At 44.2% G+C, this 19755-nt stretch overlaps 1 protein-coding gene across 1 annotated transcript in view; it reads left to right on the top strand.

The window, feature by feature from the left end:
- The window catches only part of LOC134810973 (alpha-mannosidase 2x-like), a 38677-nt gene extending 29448 nt beyond the window's left edge, over positions 1-9229 (top strand). Inside the window, exons 13-18 of the mRNA XM_063817669.1 lie at positions 512-644; positions 2056-2100; positions 2390-2490; positions 5770-5850; positions 8294-8440; positions 9226-9229. Of these exons, the coding sequence (XP_063673739.1) occupies positions 512-644; positions 2056-2100; positions 2390-2490; positions 5770-5850; positions 8294-8440; positions 9226-9229 (511 nt within the window). The remainder of the gene's footprint in view (positions 1-511; positions 645-2055; positions 2101-2389; positions 2491-5769; positions 5851-8293; positions 8441-9225) is intronic.
- Positions 9230-19755: the final 10526 nt, after the last annotated feature.

The following is a 19755-nucleotide window of genomic DNA, read 5'->3' as shown; positions in this document are numbered from 1 at the left end:
AGGTTAGTTTACTAGTCCCTACTACAGAGGAGAACGTTGTAGAGAGGTTAGTTTACTAGTCCCTACTACAGAGGAGAACGTTGTAGAGAGGTTAGTTTACTGGTCCCTACTACAGAGGAGAACGTTGTAGAGAGGTTAGTTTACTGGTCCCTACTACAGAGGAGAACGTTGTAGAGAGGTTAGTTTACTAGTCCCTACTGCAGAGGAGAACGTTGTAGAGAGGTTAGTTTACTAGTCCCTACTGCAGAGGAGAACGTTGTAGAGAGGTTAGTTTACTAGTCCCTACTACAGAGGAGAACGTTGTAGAGAGGTTAGTTTACTGGTCCCTACTACAGAGGAGAACGTTGTAGAGAGGTTAGTTTACTGGTCCCTACTACAGAGGAGAACGTTGTAGAGAGGTTAGTTTACTGGTCCCTACTACAGAGGAGAACGTTGTAGAGAGGTTAGTTTACTAGTCCCTACTACAGAGGAGAACGTTGTAGAGAGGTTAGATTACTAGTCCCTACTGCAGGTCACTGAAGATATTGGAGCAGTGGAGACTAAAAGCTGCCCTTCACTCTACGAACGCGGTGTTTATTGAATTGGGGAACGATTTTACTTACTCACTAAAGGAAGACGCACACTTGATGTACGACAACTACAAGGTTAATCTTACTATATCTTACTATATGTAAAGCGAGACGATATAATATATATATATTATATATAAATTTGCTGTTCATTTGTAGTTATTACCATGCTAGTTATGAGTATATTTTTGCCTTCCATCAATTCAGTGCAGCTTTCAGTTTCAAAGTTTTCAGTCCATTCAGATTTTTCGTTTTCAATATTGCAAATTTTTAATAAATCATGTTCAGATTATGGTGATAATGCAATGGATGTAAAGGTATTTCAACCGAATTAACAATCCAACCGTGTGTATGACGTGTCCCAGTAGCCAATCATAATATATATATATATATATCCGTACCATTTTACTGACACCACGACATCAACTTTAACACAAATTTCCACAAAAACCGTGAGAGATATATCTCACACATATATAATATAGATATATACACATATATATTATATCCTTGAAACTTGGCAAATTTTTCTCTTTAAGGTAAGACGGCCGACGGGTTCATGCTAGTTACCCTAGTTACCTGCTAGTTACCCTAGTTACCTGCTAGTTATCTAATATATCTATCACAAATATACATGTGTTATGGTGCTTCTTATGTGTTGCAGGATATATCCAGACTCTCTTACTCTTAATAAGGAAAATGAAGTAGATAGTGCCGCCAATGTATTAGATCTTGATATTTCGATAAATAGCGAGGGGAAGTTTTCTTGTAGAGTTTATGATAAAAGGGATAAGTTTGGTTTTAAAGTGGTCAAGTTTCAACCTTTGATGAGTAATCAAGCTAGTAGTGTATTATATGGCACGTACTGTTCACAGGTTGTGAGATATTCTAGGATCTGTAATAACGTTGTTGCTTTTTCTGATAGGGTTTTGAAGTTTACTGATGATTTAATTGAGTTGGGTTTTAGACGGGATCGTCTTAGTAAAATATACTTATCAGTGGTAAAGAGGCATGGGCTAAAGAATAAGTTTGGTATTGGGTGTGGAAATATATTAATGCCATAGCTTGACCTATGGCATCCTTTTCTAATGTTGCGAAATATTTGTCGCACGTGTTGAATTTAGTTTTATAATAACTTTGCAGCGGCGCAAATCGGAGTTCTAGAATTACGCGGGAAATTACGCGGGAGTAATTGTAGTTTGGGTCAGTTCGTTTTATGACGTGTTGACTACGTTTACTTAGTATACTTTATACCTACCGTTTTATTACAATTTTTACTTTATCTACCTATCACTATACAGTATACATATTTAATCTTAAATTATCATTTTAGTGGAACTATGTAAAAGGGGATCGTTGCTAGCGTTAAAACTGTTTTAACCCTGCCATAGTCAGTTGAAAGTCTGATAGCATATGTTCCGTTTGATTTGACCAAACTAATGCCTTTCATTGCTTTATAATTGCGTTAAGTTTCAATTCTCTTCAGCCGATAATGAACTACATAAACAGTCAGCCTGATTTGAACAGCAAGGTAAGATTTGTTCGTCCATTGTAAATTAAGTGAGCTGTTTTCCCCCTGGCCCCCTAGCCTGTCGTTCACTCCCCCCCCCCCCTGTAGTTCACTCCCCCCCCCCCTGTAGTTCACTCCCCCCTGGCCCCTGTAGTTCTGAGCTGTTATCCCCCTAGAGTTCTAATCTGCCCAATTTTAACTTCATGCTTTAAGAGGGGGAGGGGGCACCAAAAGAGGGGGGGGGGGGGTGGAGATTTGGGGGGGGGGGGGGAGGGGGCGACGGGGGTCTTTACTATTAAATAACTTTCAGGTAAGCTGGGGTGTGCTGAGTGAGTATTTTGAACACGTGAGAGAACACGGTACACAGAAACTAGCTGCACTGTCTGGCGACTTCTTCACATACTCCGACAGGTAATACCTTACATTAATACCTCCTTATAACTTTATAATAGAGATAACAGGTATTAGGTAACACCTCCTTATATTAGAGATAACAGGTAACACCTCCTTATAATAGAGATAACAGGTAACACCTCCTTATATTAAAGATAACAGGTAACACCTCCTTATATTAGAGATAACAGGTAACACCTCCTTATATTAGTGGTAACAGGTAACACCTCCTTATAATAGAGATAACAGGTAACACCTCCTTATATTAGAGATAACAGGTAACACCTCCTTATATTAGTGGTAACAGGTAACACCTCCTTATAATAGAGATAACAGGTAACACCTCCTTATATTAGTGGTAACAGGTAACACCTCCTTATAATAGAGATAACAGGTAACACCTCCTTATATTAGAGATAACAGGTAACACCTCCTTATATTAGTGGTAACAGGTAACACCTCCTTATAATAGAGATAACAGGTAACACCTCCTTATATTAAAGATAACAGGTAACACCTCCTTATATTAGTGATAACAGGTAACACCTCCTTATATTAAAGATAACAGGTAACACCTCCTTATATTAGTGATAACAGGTAACACCTCCTTATATTAGAGATAACAGGTAACACCTCCTTATATTAGTGATAACAGGTAACACCTCCTTATATTAGAGATAACAGGTAACACCTCCTTATAATAGAGATAACAGGTAACACCTCCTTATATTAAAGATAACAGGTAACACCTCCTTATATTAGTGATAACAGGTAACACCTCCTTATATTAGAGATAACAGGTAACACCTCCTTATATTAGTGGTAACAGGTAACACCTCCTTATATTAGTGGTAACAGGTAACACCTCCTTATATTAGTGGTAACAGGTAACACCTCCTTATATTAAAGATAACAGGTAACACCTCCTTATATTAGTGATAACAGGTAACACCTCCTTATATTAGAGATAACAGGTAACACCTCCTTATATTAGAGATAACAGGTAACACCTCCTTATATTAGTGATAACAGGTAACACCTCCTTATATTAAAGATAACAGGTAACACCTCCTTATATTAGAGATAACAGGTAACACCTCCTTATAATAGAGATAACAGGTAACACCTCCTTATATTAAAGATAACAGGTAACACCTCCTTATATTAGTGATAACAGGTAACACCTCCTTATATTAGTGGTAACAGGTAACACCTCCTTATATTAGTGATAACAGGTAACACCTCCTTATATTAGTGGAAACAGGTAACACCTTCTTATATTAGAGATAACTGGTAACACCTTCTTATACTAGTGGAAACAGGTAACACCTCCTTATATTAGTGGTAACAGGTAACACCTTCTTATATTAGAGATAACAGGTAACACCTTCTTATATTGGTGATAAGAGGTTAGTGGTACAATGTACATGTATATCTCTGTATTGCTGTAATGTATATCCGTGTTTACTTTACTATTATTATTCATAGATTTTTGACATTATTTCGAAATATTCTTGAATTAGAAGTCCATCCTTACAACGACAGTGTACAATTATTATGGTGGCGCTGTGGTAGCAGCATGGTGGCGCTGTGGTAGAAGCATAGTGGCGCTGTGGTAGCAGCATGGTGGCGCTGTGGTAGCAGCATGGTGGCACTGTGGTAGCAGCATGGTGGCACTGTGGTAGCAGCATGGTGGCACTGTGGTAGCACCATGGTGGCGCTGTGGTAGCAGCAGGGTGGCACTGTGGTAGCAGCATGGTGGCGCTGTGGTAGCAGCATGGTGGCACTGTGGTAGCAGCATGGTGGCACTGTGGTGGCAGCATGGTGGCGCTGTGGTGGCAGCATGGTGACGCTGTTATCACTTATAATAATTGTACACTGTCGTTGTAAGGATGGACTTCTAATTCAAGAATATTTCGCAATAATGTCAAAAATCTATGAATAATAATTTACGATTATATAATAAATCTAATTAAAAATGATTCTTAATCAAATAATAATGTTTATCGATCATATTGGATAGTTGGGGACGAAGTGAGACTCTCACTTCTTCCCCAACTATCCAACGTCACGTACGGTACTAAGTGTATGATCCCCCCCCCCCCCGTACACATAATAATGTGTTGCAGACAAGCAGACTACTGGAGTGGTTATTACACTTCACGACCATAGTAACCAGTTACCGTAGTAACCAGTTACCGTAGTAACCAGTTACCGTAGTAACCAGTTACCGTAGTAACCAGTTACCGTAGTAACCAGTTACCGTAGTAACCAGTTACCGTAGTAACCAGTTACCGTAGTAACCAGTTACCGTAGTAACCAGTTACCGTAGTAACCAGTTACCGTAGTAACCAGTTACCGTAGTAACCAGTTACCGTAGTAACCAGTTACCGTAGTAACCAGTTACCGTAGTAACCAGTTACCGTAGTAACCAGTTACCGTAGTAACCAGTTACCGTAGTAACCAGTTACCGTAGTAACCAGTTACCGTAGTAACCAGTTACCGTAGTAACCAGTTACCGTAGTAACCAGTTACCGTAGTAACCAGTTACCGTAGTAACCAGTTACCGTAGTAACCAGTTACCGTAGTAACCAGTTACCGTAGTAACCAGTTACCGTAGTAACCAGTTACCGTAGTAACCAGTTACCGTAGTAACCAGTTACCGTAGTAACCAGTTACCGTAGTAACCAGTTACCGTAGTAACCAGTTACCATAGTAACCAGTTACCATAGTAACCAGTTAATGTGTTGCAGACAAGCAGACTACTGGAGTGGTTATTACACTTCACGACCATAGTAACAAGTTACCATAGTAACCAGTTACCATAGTAACCAGTTACCATAGTAACCAGTTACCATAGTAACCAGTTACCATAGTAACCAGTTACCATAGTAACCAGTTACCATAGTAACCAGTTAATGTGTTGCAGACAAGCAGACTACTGGAGTGGTTATTACACTTCACGACCATAGTAACCAGTTACCATGGTAACCAGTTACCATGGTAACCAGTTACCATAGTAACCAGTTACCATAGTAACCAGTTACCATAGTAACCAGTTACCATAGTAACCAGTTACCATAGTAACCAGTTAATGTGTTGCAGACAAGCAGACTACTGGAGTGGTTATTACACTTCACGACCATAGTAACCAGTTACCATAGTAACCAGTTACCATAGTAACCAGTTACCATAGTAACCAGTTACCATAGTAACCAGTTACCATAGTAACCAGTTACCATAGTAACCAGTTACCATAGTAACCAGTTACCATAGTAACCAGTTAATGTGTTGCAGACAAGCAGACTACTGGAGTGGTTATTACACTTCACGACCCTTTTACAAAAACTTGGACCGAGTGTTGGAGTCAGCCCTGAGGTTAGTTTTAAATATGTGACCTGTACCCCAGTTACCATAGTAACTAGTTACCATAGTAACCAGTTGCCATAGCAACACTGACTGTGTAACGAGTGTGTTGTTACTGACTGTGTAATGAGTTTGTTGTTACTGACTGTGTAACGAGTGTGTTGTTACTGACTGTGTAACGAGTGTGTTGTTACTGACTGTGTAACGAGTGTGTTGTTACTGACTGTGTAACGAGTGTGTTGTTACTGACTGTGTAACGAGTGTGTTGTTACTGACTGTGTAACGAGTGTGTTGTTACTGACTGTGTAACGAGTGTGTTGTTACTGACTGTGTAACGAGTGTGTTGTTACTGACTGTGTAACGAGTGTGTTGTTACTGACTGTGTAACGAGTGTGTTGTTACTGACTGTGTAACGAGTGTGTTGTTACTGACTGTGTAACGAGTGTGTTGTTACTGACTGTGTAACGAGTGTGTTGTTACTGACTGTGTAACGAGTGTGTTGTTACTGACTGTGTAACGAGTGTGTTGTTACTGACTGTGTAACGAGTGTGTTGTTACTGACTGTGTAACGAGTGTGTTGTTACTGACTGTGTAACGAGTGTGTTGTTACTGACTGTGTAACGAGTGTGTTGTTACTGACTGTGTAACGAGTGTGTTGTTACTGACTGTGTAACGAGTGTGTTGTTACTGACTGTGTAACGAGTGTGTTGTTACTGACTGTGTAACGAGTGTGTTGTTACTGACTGTGTAACGAGTGTGTTGTTACTGACTGTGTAACGAGTGTGTTGTTACTGACTGTGTAACGAGTGTGTTGTTACTGACTGTGTAACGAGTGTGTTGTTACTGACTGTGTAACGAGTGTGTTGTTACTGACTGTGTAACGAGTGTGTTGTTACTGACTGTGTAACGAGTGTGTTGTTACTGACTGTGTAACTAGTGTGTTGTTACTGACTGTGTAACGAGTGTGTTGTTACTGACTGTGTAACGAGTGTGTTGTTACTGACTGTGTAACGAGTGTGTTGTTACTGACTGTGTAACGAGTGTGTTGTTACTGACTGTGTAACGAGTGTGTTGTTACTGACTGTGTAACGAGTGTGTTGTTACTGACTGTGTAACGAGTGTGTTGTTACTGACTGTGTAACGAGTGTGTTGTTACTGACTGTGTAACGAGTGTGTTGTTACTGACTGTGTAACGAGTGTGTTGTTACTGACTGTGTAACGAGTGTGTTGTTACTGACTGTGTAACGAGTGTGTTGTTACTGACTGTGTAACGAGTGTGTTGTTACTGACTGTGTAACGAGTGTGTTGTTACTGACTGTGTAACGAGTGTGTTGTTACTGACTGTGTAACGAGTGTGTTGTTACTGACTGTGTAACGAGTGTGTTGTTACTGACTGTGTAACGAGTGTGTTGTTACTGACTGTGTAACGAGTGTGTTGTTACTGACTGTGTAACGAGTGTGTTGTTACTGACTGTGTAACGAGTGTGTTGTTACTGACTGTGTAACGAGTGTGTTGTTACTGACTGTGTAACGAGTGTGTTGTTACTGACTGTGTAACGAGTGTGTTGTTACTGACTGTGTAACGAGTGTGTTGTTACTGACTGTGTAACGAGTGTGTTGTTACTGACTGTGTAACGAGTGTGTTGTTACTGACTGTGTAACGAGTGTGTTGTTACTGACTGTGTAACGAGTGTGTTGTTACTGACTGTGTAACGAGTGTGTTGTTACTGACTGTGTAACGAGTGTGTTGTTACTGACTGTGTAACGAGTGTGTTGTTACTGACTGTGTAACGAGTGTGTTGTTACTGACTGTGTAACGAGTGTGTTGTTACTGACTGTGTAACGAGTGTGTTGTTACTGACTGTGTAACGAGTGTGTTGTTACTGACTGTGTAACGAGTGTGTTGTTACTGACTGTGTAACTAGTGTGTTGTTACTGACTGTGTAACGAGTGTGTTGTTACTGACTGTGTAACGAGTGTGTTGTTACTGACTGTGTAACGAGTGTGTTGTTACTGACTGTGTAACGAGTGTGTTGTTACTGACTGTGTAACGAGTGTGTTGTTACTGACTGTGTAACGAGTGTGTTGTTACTGACTGTGTAACGAGTGTGTTGTTACTGACTGTGTAACGAGTGTGTTGTTACTGACTGTGTAACGAGTGTGTTGTTACTGACTGTGTAACGAGTGTGTTGTTACTGACTGTGTAACGAGTGTGTTGTTACTGACTGTGTAACGAGTGTGTTGTTACTGACTGTGTAATATTAGCATTATCCAGTGATCCAATTTTCCTAAACCAACAACAAGACAATTGACTTAACATTCCGTGAGTGTGGCTATATAGTCCGCTATATAGTCCGCTATATAGTCCGCTATATAGTCCGCTATATACTGGGTGTGTGTTACCATGGTGTTACCATGGTAATTGCGCTCTATACTTTAAATTACTCGTTTTCAGGAGGACGGAGATACTGTTTTCCTTTTACCGCTCAGATCTGAGAAAAGGAGCGTTTGTGATGGCTAGAAACACGTTGTCCTTGTTCCAACACCACGATGGTATTACTGGCACTGCCAAGACGCACGTTGTCAATGACTACGGGGCAAGGCATGTAGTAAAGCATTATTAATTAAGTGCTGTACCCCCGCTGTAATTACAAGGCATGTAGTAAAGTATAATTAATTAAGTGCTGTACCCCCGCTGTAATTACAAGGCATGTAGTAAAGTATAATTAATTAAGTGCTGTACCCCCGCTGTAATTACAAGGCATGTAGTAAAGTATAATTAATTAAGTGCTGTACCCCCGCTGTAATTACAAGGCATGTAGTAAAGTATAATTAATTAAGTGCTGTACCCCCGCTGTAATTACAAGGCATGTAGTATTAATTAAGTGCTGTAACCCCCGCTGTAATTGCAACAACCTGACGTCATGCTCTACCCTACTTACTACCATGATTCTGCCCGAGATGAGCAGTTAGCTCAATCAGAAGCGGAAATATTTTGTATTTTGTATTTAGTGCGTAAAATGCGACTCGCGAGAGCGAAAATAGGTGTGGCCAGATAACTCATCAAACTCGATGTCTGAGGACTTTTTTATGCTATATCCCACTAAATGTGATAATTCTGCACATTTTTATGGCCAAGTTGAGTTTCTTACTCCAATTAGAAGCGGAGTTATTTTGATTTTAAAGGGTGTGCGTGATCAATTGCACAAAACTGCACCATAGCCAAAATTTCTACCCAAGTCAAATTTGTTTCTGATGGGTCCCTTGAGCTATTCCAAGTCTCAAACCCCGGGTCGGAAGTTATATAGAATATCACCAACTATAGACGGGAATATTTTCAGATCCATATACATCCAATATACATTTATTTATTCTGTACTTCTACAGATAAAGGAAGTAGTATTATACTACTGTTGAGCAATCTGCCATTATCAACACCAACTATTGAGCACTCTGCCATTATAAACACCAACTGTTGAGCACTCTGCCATTATCAACACCAACTGTTGAGCACTCTGCCATTATCAACACCAACTGTTGAGCACTCTGCCATTATCAACACCGACTGTTGAGCATTCTGCCATTATCAACACCAACTGTTGAGCACTCTGCCATTATCAACACCGACTGTTGAGCATTCTGCCATTATCAACACCAACTGTTGAGCACTCTGCCATTATCAACACCAACTGTTGAGCACTCTGCCATTATCAACACCAACTGTTGAGCACTCTGCCATTATCAACACCAACTGTTGAGCATTCTGCCATTATCAACACCAACTGTTGAGCACTCTGCCATTATCAACACCAACTGTTGAGCATTCTGCCATTATCAACACCAACTGTTGAGCACTCTGCCATTATCAACACCAACTGTTGAGCACTCTGCCATTATCAACACCAACTGTTGAGCACTCTGCCATTATCAACACCAACTGTTGAGCACTCTGCCATTATCAACACCAACTGTTGAGCACTCTGCCATTATCAACACCAACTGTTGAGCACTCTGCCATTATCAACACCAACTGTTGAGCACTCTGCCATTATCAACACCAACTGTTGAGCACTCTGCCATTATCAACACCAACTGTTGAGCACTCTGCCATTATCAACACCAACTGTTGAGCACTCTGCCATTATCAACACCAACTGTTGAGCAATCTGACATTATCAACACCAACTGTTGAGCACTCTGCCATTATCAACACCAACTGTTGAGCACTCTGCCATTATCAACAACTACTGTTGAGCACTCTGTCATTATCAACACCAACTGTTGAGCAATCTGCCATTATCAACACCAACTGTTGAGCACTCTGCCATTATCAACACCAACTGTTGAGCACTCTGCCATTATCAACACCAACTGTTGAGCACTCTGCCATTATCAACACCAACTGTTGAGCACTCTGCCATTATCAACACCAACTGTTGAGCACTCTGCCATTATCAACACCAACTGTTGAGCACTCTGCCATTATCAACACCAACTGTTGAGCACTCTGCCATTATCAACACCAACTGTTGAGAAATCTGCCATTATCAACACCAACTGTTGAGCACTCTGCCATTATCAACACCAACTGTTGAGCACTCTGCCATTATCAACACCAACTGTTGAGCACTCTGCCATTATCAACACCAACTGTTGAGCAATCTGACATTATCAACACCAATTGTTGAGCACTCTGCCATTATCAACACCAACTGTTGAGCACTCTGCCATTATCAACAACTACTGTTGAGCACTCTGTCATTATCAACACCAACTGTTGAGCACTCTGCCATTATCACCACCAACTGTTGAGCACTCTGCCATTATCAACACCAACTGTTGAGCACTCTGCCATTATCAACACCAACTGTTGAGCACTCTGCCATTATCAACATCCAACTGTTGAGCACTCTGCCATTATCAACACCAACTGTTGAGCACTCTGCCATTATCAACAACAACTGTTGAGCACTCTGCCATTATCAACAACAACTGTTGAGCACTCTGCCATTATCAACACCAACTATTGAGCACTCTGCTATTATCAACACCAACTGTTGAGCACTCTGCCATTATCAACACCAACTGTTGAGCACTCTGCCATTATCAACACCAACTGTTGAGCACTCTGCCATTATCAACACCAACTGTTGAGCACTCTGCCATTATCAACACCAACTGTTGAGCACTCTGCCATTATCAACACCAACTGTTGAGCACTCTGCCATTATCAATACCAACTGTTGAGCACTCTGCCATTATCAACACCAACTGTTGAGCACTCTGCCATTATCAACACCAACTGTTGAGCACTCTGCCATTATCAACACCAACTATTGAGCACTCTGCCATTATCAACACCAACTGTTGAGCACTCCGCCATTATCAACACCAACTGTTGAGCACTCTGCCATTATCAACACCAACTGTTGAGCACTCTGCCATTATCAACACCAACTGTTGAGCACTCTGCCATTATCAACACCAACTGTTGAGCACTCTGCCATTATCAACACCAACTGTTGAGCACTCTGCCATTATCAACACCAACTGTTGAGCACTCTGCCATTATCAACACCAACTGTTGAGCACTCTGCCATTATCAACACCAACTGTTGAGCACTCTGCCATTATCAACACCAACTGTTGAGCACTCTGCCATTATCAACACCAACTGTTGAGCACTCTGCCATTATCAACACCAACTGTTGAGCACTCTGCCATTATCAACACCAACTGTTGAGCACTCTGCCATTATCAACACCAACTGTTGAGCACTCTGCCATTATCAACACCAACTGTTGAGCACTCTGCCATTATCAACACCAACTGTTGAGCACTCTGCCATTATCAACACCAACTGTTGAGCACTCTGCCATTATCAACACCAACTGTTGAGCACTCTGCCATTATCAACAACAACTGTTGAGCACTCTGCCATTATCAACACCAACTGTTGAGCACTCTGCCATTATCAACACCAAATATTGAGCACTCTGCCATTATCAACACCAACTATTAAGCACTCTGCCATTATCAACACCAACTGTTGAGCACTCTGCCATTATCAACACCAACTGTTGAGCACTCTGCCATTATCAACACCAACTGTTGAGCACTCTGCCATTATCAACACCAACTGTTGAGCACTCTGCCATTATCAACACCAACTGTTGAGCACTCTGCCATTATCAACAACAACTGTTGAGCACTCTGCCATTATCAACACCAACTGTTGAGCACTCTGCCATTATCAACACCAACTGTTGAGCACTCTGCCAATATCAACACCAACTGTTGAGCACTCTGCCATTATCAACACCAACTATTGAGCACTCTGCCATTATAAACACCAACTATTGAGCACTCTGCCATTATCAACACCAACTGTTGAGCACTCTGCCATTATCAACACCAACTGTTGAGCACTCTGCCATTATCAACACCAACTGTTGAGCACTCTGCCATTATCAACAACAACTGTTGAGCACTCTGCCATTATCAACACCAACTGTTGAGCACTCTGCCATTATCAACACCAACTGTTGAGCACTCTGCCATTATCAACACAAACTGTTGAGCACTTTGCCATTATCAACACCAACTGTTGAGCACTCTGCCATTATCAACACCAACTGTTGAGCACTCTGCCATTATCAACACAAACTGTTGAGCACTCTGCCATTATCAACACAAACTGTTGAGCACTCTGCCATTATTAACACCAACTGTTGAGCACTCTGCCATTATCAACACCAACTGTTGAGCACTCTGCCATTATCAACACCAACTGTTGAGCACTCTGCCATTATAAACACCAACTAACTGAGAGCTTCATAAAAAAGATGGGGAGTATTCTGGTATTATGGAAGAAAGCAGGAGTGAGGAGACCACAATACAAACACCAGTGAGGTAATCGTACTGTAGTGCGACACGTGGATCTGGAATCAACGGGATGCTGTCATGGCCGGACTCCCCAGAAGTTCCAACATTGCTGAGGGTTGGCACAACGGTTTTCGATCCTTGATGGGCTGCACCAACCCTACTATCTGGAGATTTATCGACGTCCTGAAGAAGGAGCAGATCTAACCCAATGGAAGATCAACCAGAAGATGCTCAGACAACCACCTACCTCCTCGCCGACTGAAGAAGTGGACCGATTACGACCGTCGCTTGAACGCTGTGATTGATAGCTACGATGATTATGACAGAATGGGTTATTTGAAGTGTGTTGGAACAATGATTTTGAATTGAATATTGTGATTGTAATCTTTGATTTTATATTTAACCCCATTACTCATACACGACTACACTCTTGTCATTAAAACTTAAAAATGAAAGTCAAATTTTTATTGAATGTGCAAAGTGTTTTGTCGCACTTTAGTTCGTGTCGCACTACAGTCCAGGTAGCGCACTGTAGTGCGACATTGTCGGCCTTGAAAATTCTCTGTCGCACTAGGGTACGTGTCGCACTACGATCCAGATAGCGTACTCTACTGCGACAGTGTCGATCTTGGAGGTTTCGCACTAGGGTACATGTCGCACTAGAGTACGTGTCGCACTACAGTACGTGAACCCACCAGTGAAGACCAAGATTCTTTAAATCCAGCAATACACCACCCCAACACCCCGACTTTCAACATTTCGAATCAGAATTGTATGATCTTATTCTCAAAGTCTGAAACATGTCTCCATCCCTTTCGATGTACAATTCTGAAAAGAAAACATCTGCTGAGTTGTACCAAACTGTTCTGCAGAATGTTAAAATGGCTCACTAAATGGAAGGCGCGATAATTTGAGCATTGTGGTAAGTTAAGTTTGTATACAGCGAGCGTGACAAGAATCATGCGCGCAACTTGTGTCGTGGTAAGAAACCAGCATTGTAACTTTTATTTGAAGTGACCAACTATAACTGTTTCAGGTTGTACAACGCTTATAAGACCTGCACAGACCTGACAATATTAGCTATACAGTATCTGCTGAAAGAAAGAACCACTTTTTCCCCGACTAGCAGTCGACTTGGCTTTCAACACGGTTGAAAAGTACGATGTTTTGGGGGGGGCCCAGTGAGTTGGTCCTTGCTAACACTCTATCCAGAGACGCACTCTCCTTAATAATTGTCGCCATCAATAACTCCCAGGACCTTCAAGTAGAAAAGGAATTAACATTCACCGAACAGTACCTAGAAAATTTTTTCCACTTCCCCCCTTTTTAACAAAATCCCCAAAAAAAAACAAACCCTCACAATTTGTAACACTGACCTCCCTCTCCAAAACCTCCCCCGCGAACCCCCCCTCCGCCCCCACCCCTCCTGTTTAAAAACCCCCCCTCCTGTTTGCCCCCCCCTCCTGCTCCCACCCCTCCTGCTGAAACCCCCTCCTGCTGTAACCCCCCTCTGCTGTAACCCCCGGCTGCCCCCTCCTGCGAAACCCCTTGCGCCCCCCCTCCTGCTGTAACCCCCCCCTGCTGTAACCCCCTCTGCTGTCACCCCCCCCTTTGCTGTAACCCCCCCTGCGCCACCCCCCTTTGCTGCCCCTCTCCTGCTGTCCCCCCCTCCTGATGGGTAACCCCCCCCTGCGTAACCCCCTCCTGCTCCCACCCCCCCCCTGCTGTAACCCCCCCCGCTGCCCCCCCCTCTGCGAACCCCCCTGCTGTACCCCCCCTGCGAACCCCTCCTGCTGTCCCCCCTCCTGCGTAACCCCCTGTGCCCCCCCTCCTGCTGTAACCCCTCCGCGCCCCCTCCTGCTGTAACCCCGGGATGAACCCCCCCCTGATTTTAACCCCTCCTGCTGCCACCCCCCCCGCTGTAACCCCCTCCGCTGCCCCCCCCCCCTGCGCCCCCCTTCTGTAACCCCCCCTGCTGTAACCCCCCCCTGCTGTAACCCCTCCCTGTGCCACCCTCCTGCTGAACCCCCCTCCTGCTGAACTCCCCCTGCTGTAACCCCCCTGCTCCACCCCTCCTGCGAAACCCCCCCTCTGATGAAAACCCCCCCCTGATGAAACCCCCTCTGCTGCCACCCCCCCTGCTGCCACCCCCCCTGCTGAACCCCCCCTCTGAAAACCCTCTGCTGCCACCCCCTCCTGCTGCACCCCCCGCTGTAACCCCTCCGCTGTCCCCCTCCTGCTTAACCCCTCCTGCTGCCCCCCCTCCTGTGTAACCCCCCCTCCTGTTAACCCCTCCCCTGAAACCCCCTCCTGTTTTCCCCACCCTCCGCTGAAACCCCCCCCCTTTGATGAACCCCCCCCCTATATAACCCCCCCTGCTCCCACCCCTCCTGATGTAACCCCCCCCTGTGTAACCCTCTCCTGTGCCCCCCCCTCCTGCTGCCACCCCCCCCTGCTGAAACCCCGTGATTAACCCCCCTCCTGATGTAACCCCCCCTGAGTACCCCCTCCTCTCCCAAACCCCCCCCTGCTTACCCCTCCTGCGCCCCCCCCTTGCTGTAACCCCCTTTGTGTCCCCTCCGGGGGAACCCCCCCCTGCTTTTCCCCCCCCCTCCCTTTTGCCCTGTAAAACCTCTTGCCACCCTCCTGCTTAACCCCCCCCTGATTAACCCCCCCTCTCCACCCCTCCCGCTGTAACCCCCCTCCCCGGGGAAACCATCCCTCTCGCTGCCACCCCCCCCTGCTGTAACCCCCCCCCTGCTGAACCCCCCCTGCCCCCCACCCCTCCTGCTGCCCCCCCCCCTCCTCTTAACCCCCTCCTGCTGCCGCCCTCCTCTGACCCCCCCCCTGCTGTAACCCCCCCCTGCTTAACCCCCCTCCTCTTAACCCCCCGGGTTTGCCACCCCCTCTGTCCCCCCCCTCCCGCCACCCCCCCCGCTGTAAACCCCCTGCTGTAACCCCCCCCTCCCGAAAACCCCTTTTCCCCCACCCCCCCCTTTTTAACCCCTCCTCTGTAACTCCCCCCTGCTGCACCCCCTCCTCCTGAAAAACCCCCTCCTGCTGCCCCCCTCCGCTGAAACCCCCCTCCTGCTGTAAAAATCCCCACCTCGCCCCCCCCTGCTGCAACCCCCCCCCGAAACCCCCCCTCTGCCCCCCCTTGCTTAACCCCCTCCTGCTTCCCCCTCCTGTCCCACCCCTCGCGTAACCCCCTCCTGTAAAACCCCCCTCTGCTGTAACCCCCTCCTTTGCTCCCCACCTTCTGTAACCCCCCTCGCTGTAACCCTCCTGCTCCCCCCCTCCTGCTGAAAACCCCCTCGTGCCCCCCCCCTGCTGTAACCCCCCTGGTATCCCCCCTTTTTTATTCGAAAGGTGACGGGGTTTAGGGGGGAGCATGTTACCAAACATCTGACCCTGGGAATAGGAAAGGGGTACCTCAATCTAAATCCCTGGTTTTCCCTTGCTGACACCCCCTCTGTCTCTAACAAACGTACGTAACCATAGAAACCCGCCCCCCCGTTTATAAAAACTACGTAACCATAGCAACACGCCCCCTCCATACAAACGTACGTTACCAAGCAACACGCCCTCCGCTCTAACAAAGTACGTTCCCCTAAAAACACGCCTCTGTCTCTTCCAAAGTACGAAATGCAACACGCCCCCCGTCCCTATAAAAAATCGAACCATAGCAAAACCACCCCCCGCTCAACAAACTACGTCCCTGCAACACCCCCTCCGTTCTTAAAAAAACGTCGAACCCTAAAACACCCCCTCCGTCTTTTTAAAAACAACGTTCCCGAGCAACACCCCTCCGTCCTATAAAAAGTACTGCTAACAACACGCCCCCCGTCCATACAAACGTAGTGCTAACTTCCCAATTATTCGAATAAATTGTTCCCAAAACCCCAAAACATTGAGTGGACCGTCGTTATAGTACTACTAAAAACACTCAATTTTCCCCGATCCATCCCTCAGTGCCGAAAGGGGTTACGAGCGGCTAAATCACTCTACATCGATTTCGAGTTGTTCTAATGGGGCCCCTTTGGGTTGAAACCCAAACTTCAACCGTTTATTTTCGGATTGTTCCCAAATCCCCCCCCCTGACTTTTTAAAATGTCTCCTGCGGAAAGGGAAAAACTGTATCGATCACCCGGGGCCCCTTAAAACTTTTTTTAAAGTTTTGTGGTCACAAACGTACGCTCACAAAATTCTAAGGAACAAATTTTTTTTTTAAGACCATTTTGGGGGTAAATTTTTGAATTTTTTCATTTTACACCCTTTTTGATTGTTTTACGTTTTACCCTTCGAGTCCTGCCCAAAGGGTTTTCATGATCTGCGGGAAATAAAGCAAAGCAAAAATGATTTTTTCGCGGGGGCGCGTCGAAAGCCCTCCAAATCAAGCATAAAGAGGAAAAAAAAACCCAGAAAGTCGAAGCACGGTGCAACGGTATTTTTTGCCCTTTTTCTGCATTTTTCTGCGTTGGAATTTTGGGGGATTTGGTTTTAATTCAATGGGGGACACTAAAACTTTAATTTTTCCTCCGGGAAATTTTCGAAGCAGGCAAAATGTTTTCTAAAAGCAAAGCTTTTGTTTCTTTTGTTTAGGCTGGCAAAGTCACTGGTTATTTTTATAAAATATCCCTCAGTTACAAAATGGTCCCAGGGGCCCCCCGATAAAAAAAGGGCCGTAGACGTTTACAATACGAGCTGGCACCTGATTTCACGACTTTCCCCACGCAGGATCCACTCTGGGGTCATTGCAAAGATATTGTTTGGGGACGAAAAAACTCAGATTGTCTTGGCTGCGGGGACGGGGGGTCAATTTTGTGTTTAAAGTCACGTGTTTTTATTTTAGTTAATTTTTTTAGGTAATTAATAATACTAACCGTCATAATTATGGGGCGGCTATACAACACTTAAGGAAAGGGGGGGTAACGAGAATGGAGAGGAAAAATACTGCTGTACAACAATACTGCGGGTGCTTCCCCTTTTCTTACCAAGGGCCCCCCTGCTCAACGGGAGTATTTTCGATAACAGGGTGATTTACTTTTTGATTGTTTGTTGGTGCAGGTTTAAAGTACTTTTTGAGAGCAGGGGAAAACTTGGTGGGGGGGGGGGTTTTAAAGTACTTGTTGAGGCGGGAGGACTTTGTTGAGCACCCTGTGAGTACTTGTTGACAGGGGGGTGAGTACTTGTTGAGAGCAGGGTGAGTATTGTTTAGCAGGGTTTTACTTGTTGAGTAGCAGGGTGGTACTTTTAAACACAGGGTGAGACTTTTTTGAGTACCATGAGTTTTGTTGAGCCCGGGGTGAGTACTTTTGATGCAGGGAGATTTTTGAGCAGCAGGGTAGACTTGTTGATTTGCGGGTTAGTACTTTTGGGCAGGGTGAGTACTTTTGAGTACAGGGGGGAATACTTTTTTGGTGCGGGGGTGAAATTTGTTGATAGCGGGTGATAATTGTTGAGAGGGGTGAGAATTGTTGAGAAAGGGGGTGATACTTTTGATCGGGTGAGTACTTTTGGGAGTAGAGGGTGGTACTTGTTGATTAGCAGGGTGAGAATTGTTGAGTAGAGGGTGATATTTTTGGTAGCAGGGTGAGTACTTGTTGGGGTGCAGGGTGATTCTTGTGATGCGGGGGTGAGTACTTTTTTGAGTAGCGGGGTGAGTACTTTTGAGTGGGGGAGTCTTGTTGAGTCAGGGTGAATATTTGTTGAGCGCGGGGTGAGTTTGTTGATAGCAGGGGGAGTACTTGTCGAGTAGCGGGGGGAAGTACTTGTTGGAAAGGATGGAAAATTGTTGATAGCAGGGTGAGTACTTGTTGGGTAGCAGGGGGGAGTACTTGGGTAAGGGGGATACTTGTTAAAGTCGGGGTGATTATTTTTTATTTGCGGGGTTTGAGTACTTGTTAGGGGGGGTTTACTTGTTGAGTGCTTGATACTTGTTGAGTGCGGGGTGAGTACTTGTTGGTAGCAGGGTGAGTATTGTCGAGAGCAGGGGGTACTTGTTGAGTGCGGGGGGGGATTTGTTGAGTCCCGGTTGAGTACTTTTGATTTAGCAGTGTGATACTTGTTGAGTAGCAGGGGAGTATTAGATAGCAGGGTAAATACTTGTTAGTAGAGTACTTATACCCTGTTTGTTGCATTTGTAGAGACGTCTCGACCTCGAATTGTGGTAATAAAAGGGCCCTTAAGCAAAAGGCAGTTGTAAAGTATGACAGAAACAGTCATCATACACAAACCCTTTTGGGGGGGTATGTTAATTAAAAAACCTGCAAAAATAAAAAATCATTTTTAAAATCCCTTTAAAACTTTTTTTTTTTAAAATTTTTGGGGGGACTGCCGAAAGCTGCTTCCTGTCCAAATTTCGTTAGAATGGGAAAATAATGGCGAAATTCGCCGTGGGGCAAAATTTTTTTGAAGATTTTCTCATGCAAAAAGCCTAGGAGCAATTTGGGTTTTATAAAATTTTCAAACACAGTTTCAAAAACATTTCAATAATAATTTTTTTTAATTTTGATATTAAGCCATCCCACAGCAGCTCTTGCAAATTTAAAAGTTGTTTCGAAAAAGGGTACTAGTGTATTTTTGGGGAAATTTCAGAATTTTTTTCGGTTGGCTAGCAGGGGTTTTGATAAAACAAAAGATTTTGGCTTTGTGTGCCTTGGGGGGTCAAGCCCTTTTACGGAAATACCCTTAGGTCCAAAAAGGGTGGGGGGGGGGGGGCATATTAAAGTTATTCCGCTCTCAAAATCGGGAAAAACCTCTTTTTAATATACTTGAATTTAAAAAACCCCCCAAACCCGGGGGTAAGTGTACCGCGCCAGTGTCCTCTTTTCCAAAAAAAAAGGAAAATAAATTTTAAATTTTGAATAAACCCGTTCCGAAAATGCAAATTGATACCGAGAATGAATCGGTTCGCTCGCTTTTTCCATTCGATCACGGCTTACGAATTGTAATATAATGCTTATTGATTGGAAAAAGCGAGCGACCGATTTCATTCTCGTATCAATTTGCATTTTCGGACGGTTATTCAAA

This window comes from Bolinopsis microptera, chromosome 2 (genome assembly GCF_026151205.1).
Source record: "Bolinopsis microptera isolate Bmic1 chromosome 2, MBARI_Bmic_1.0, whole genome shotgun sequence".
NCBI classification, from domain to species: Eukaryota; Metazoa; Ctenophora; class Tentaculata; order Lobata; family Bolinopsidae; genus Bolinopsis; species Bolinopsis microptera.
The sequence above is the reverse complement of the archived record's forward strand: the minus strand, read 5'-3'. Positions and strand labels throughout refer to the sequence as shown.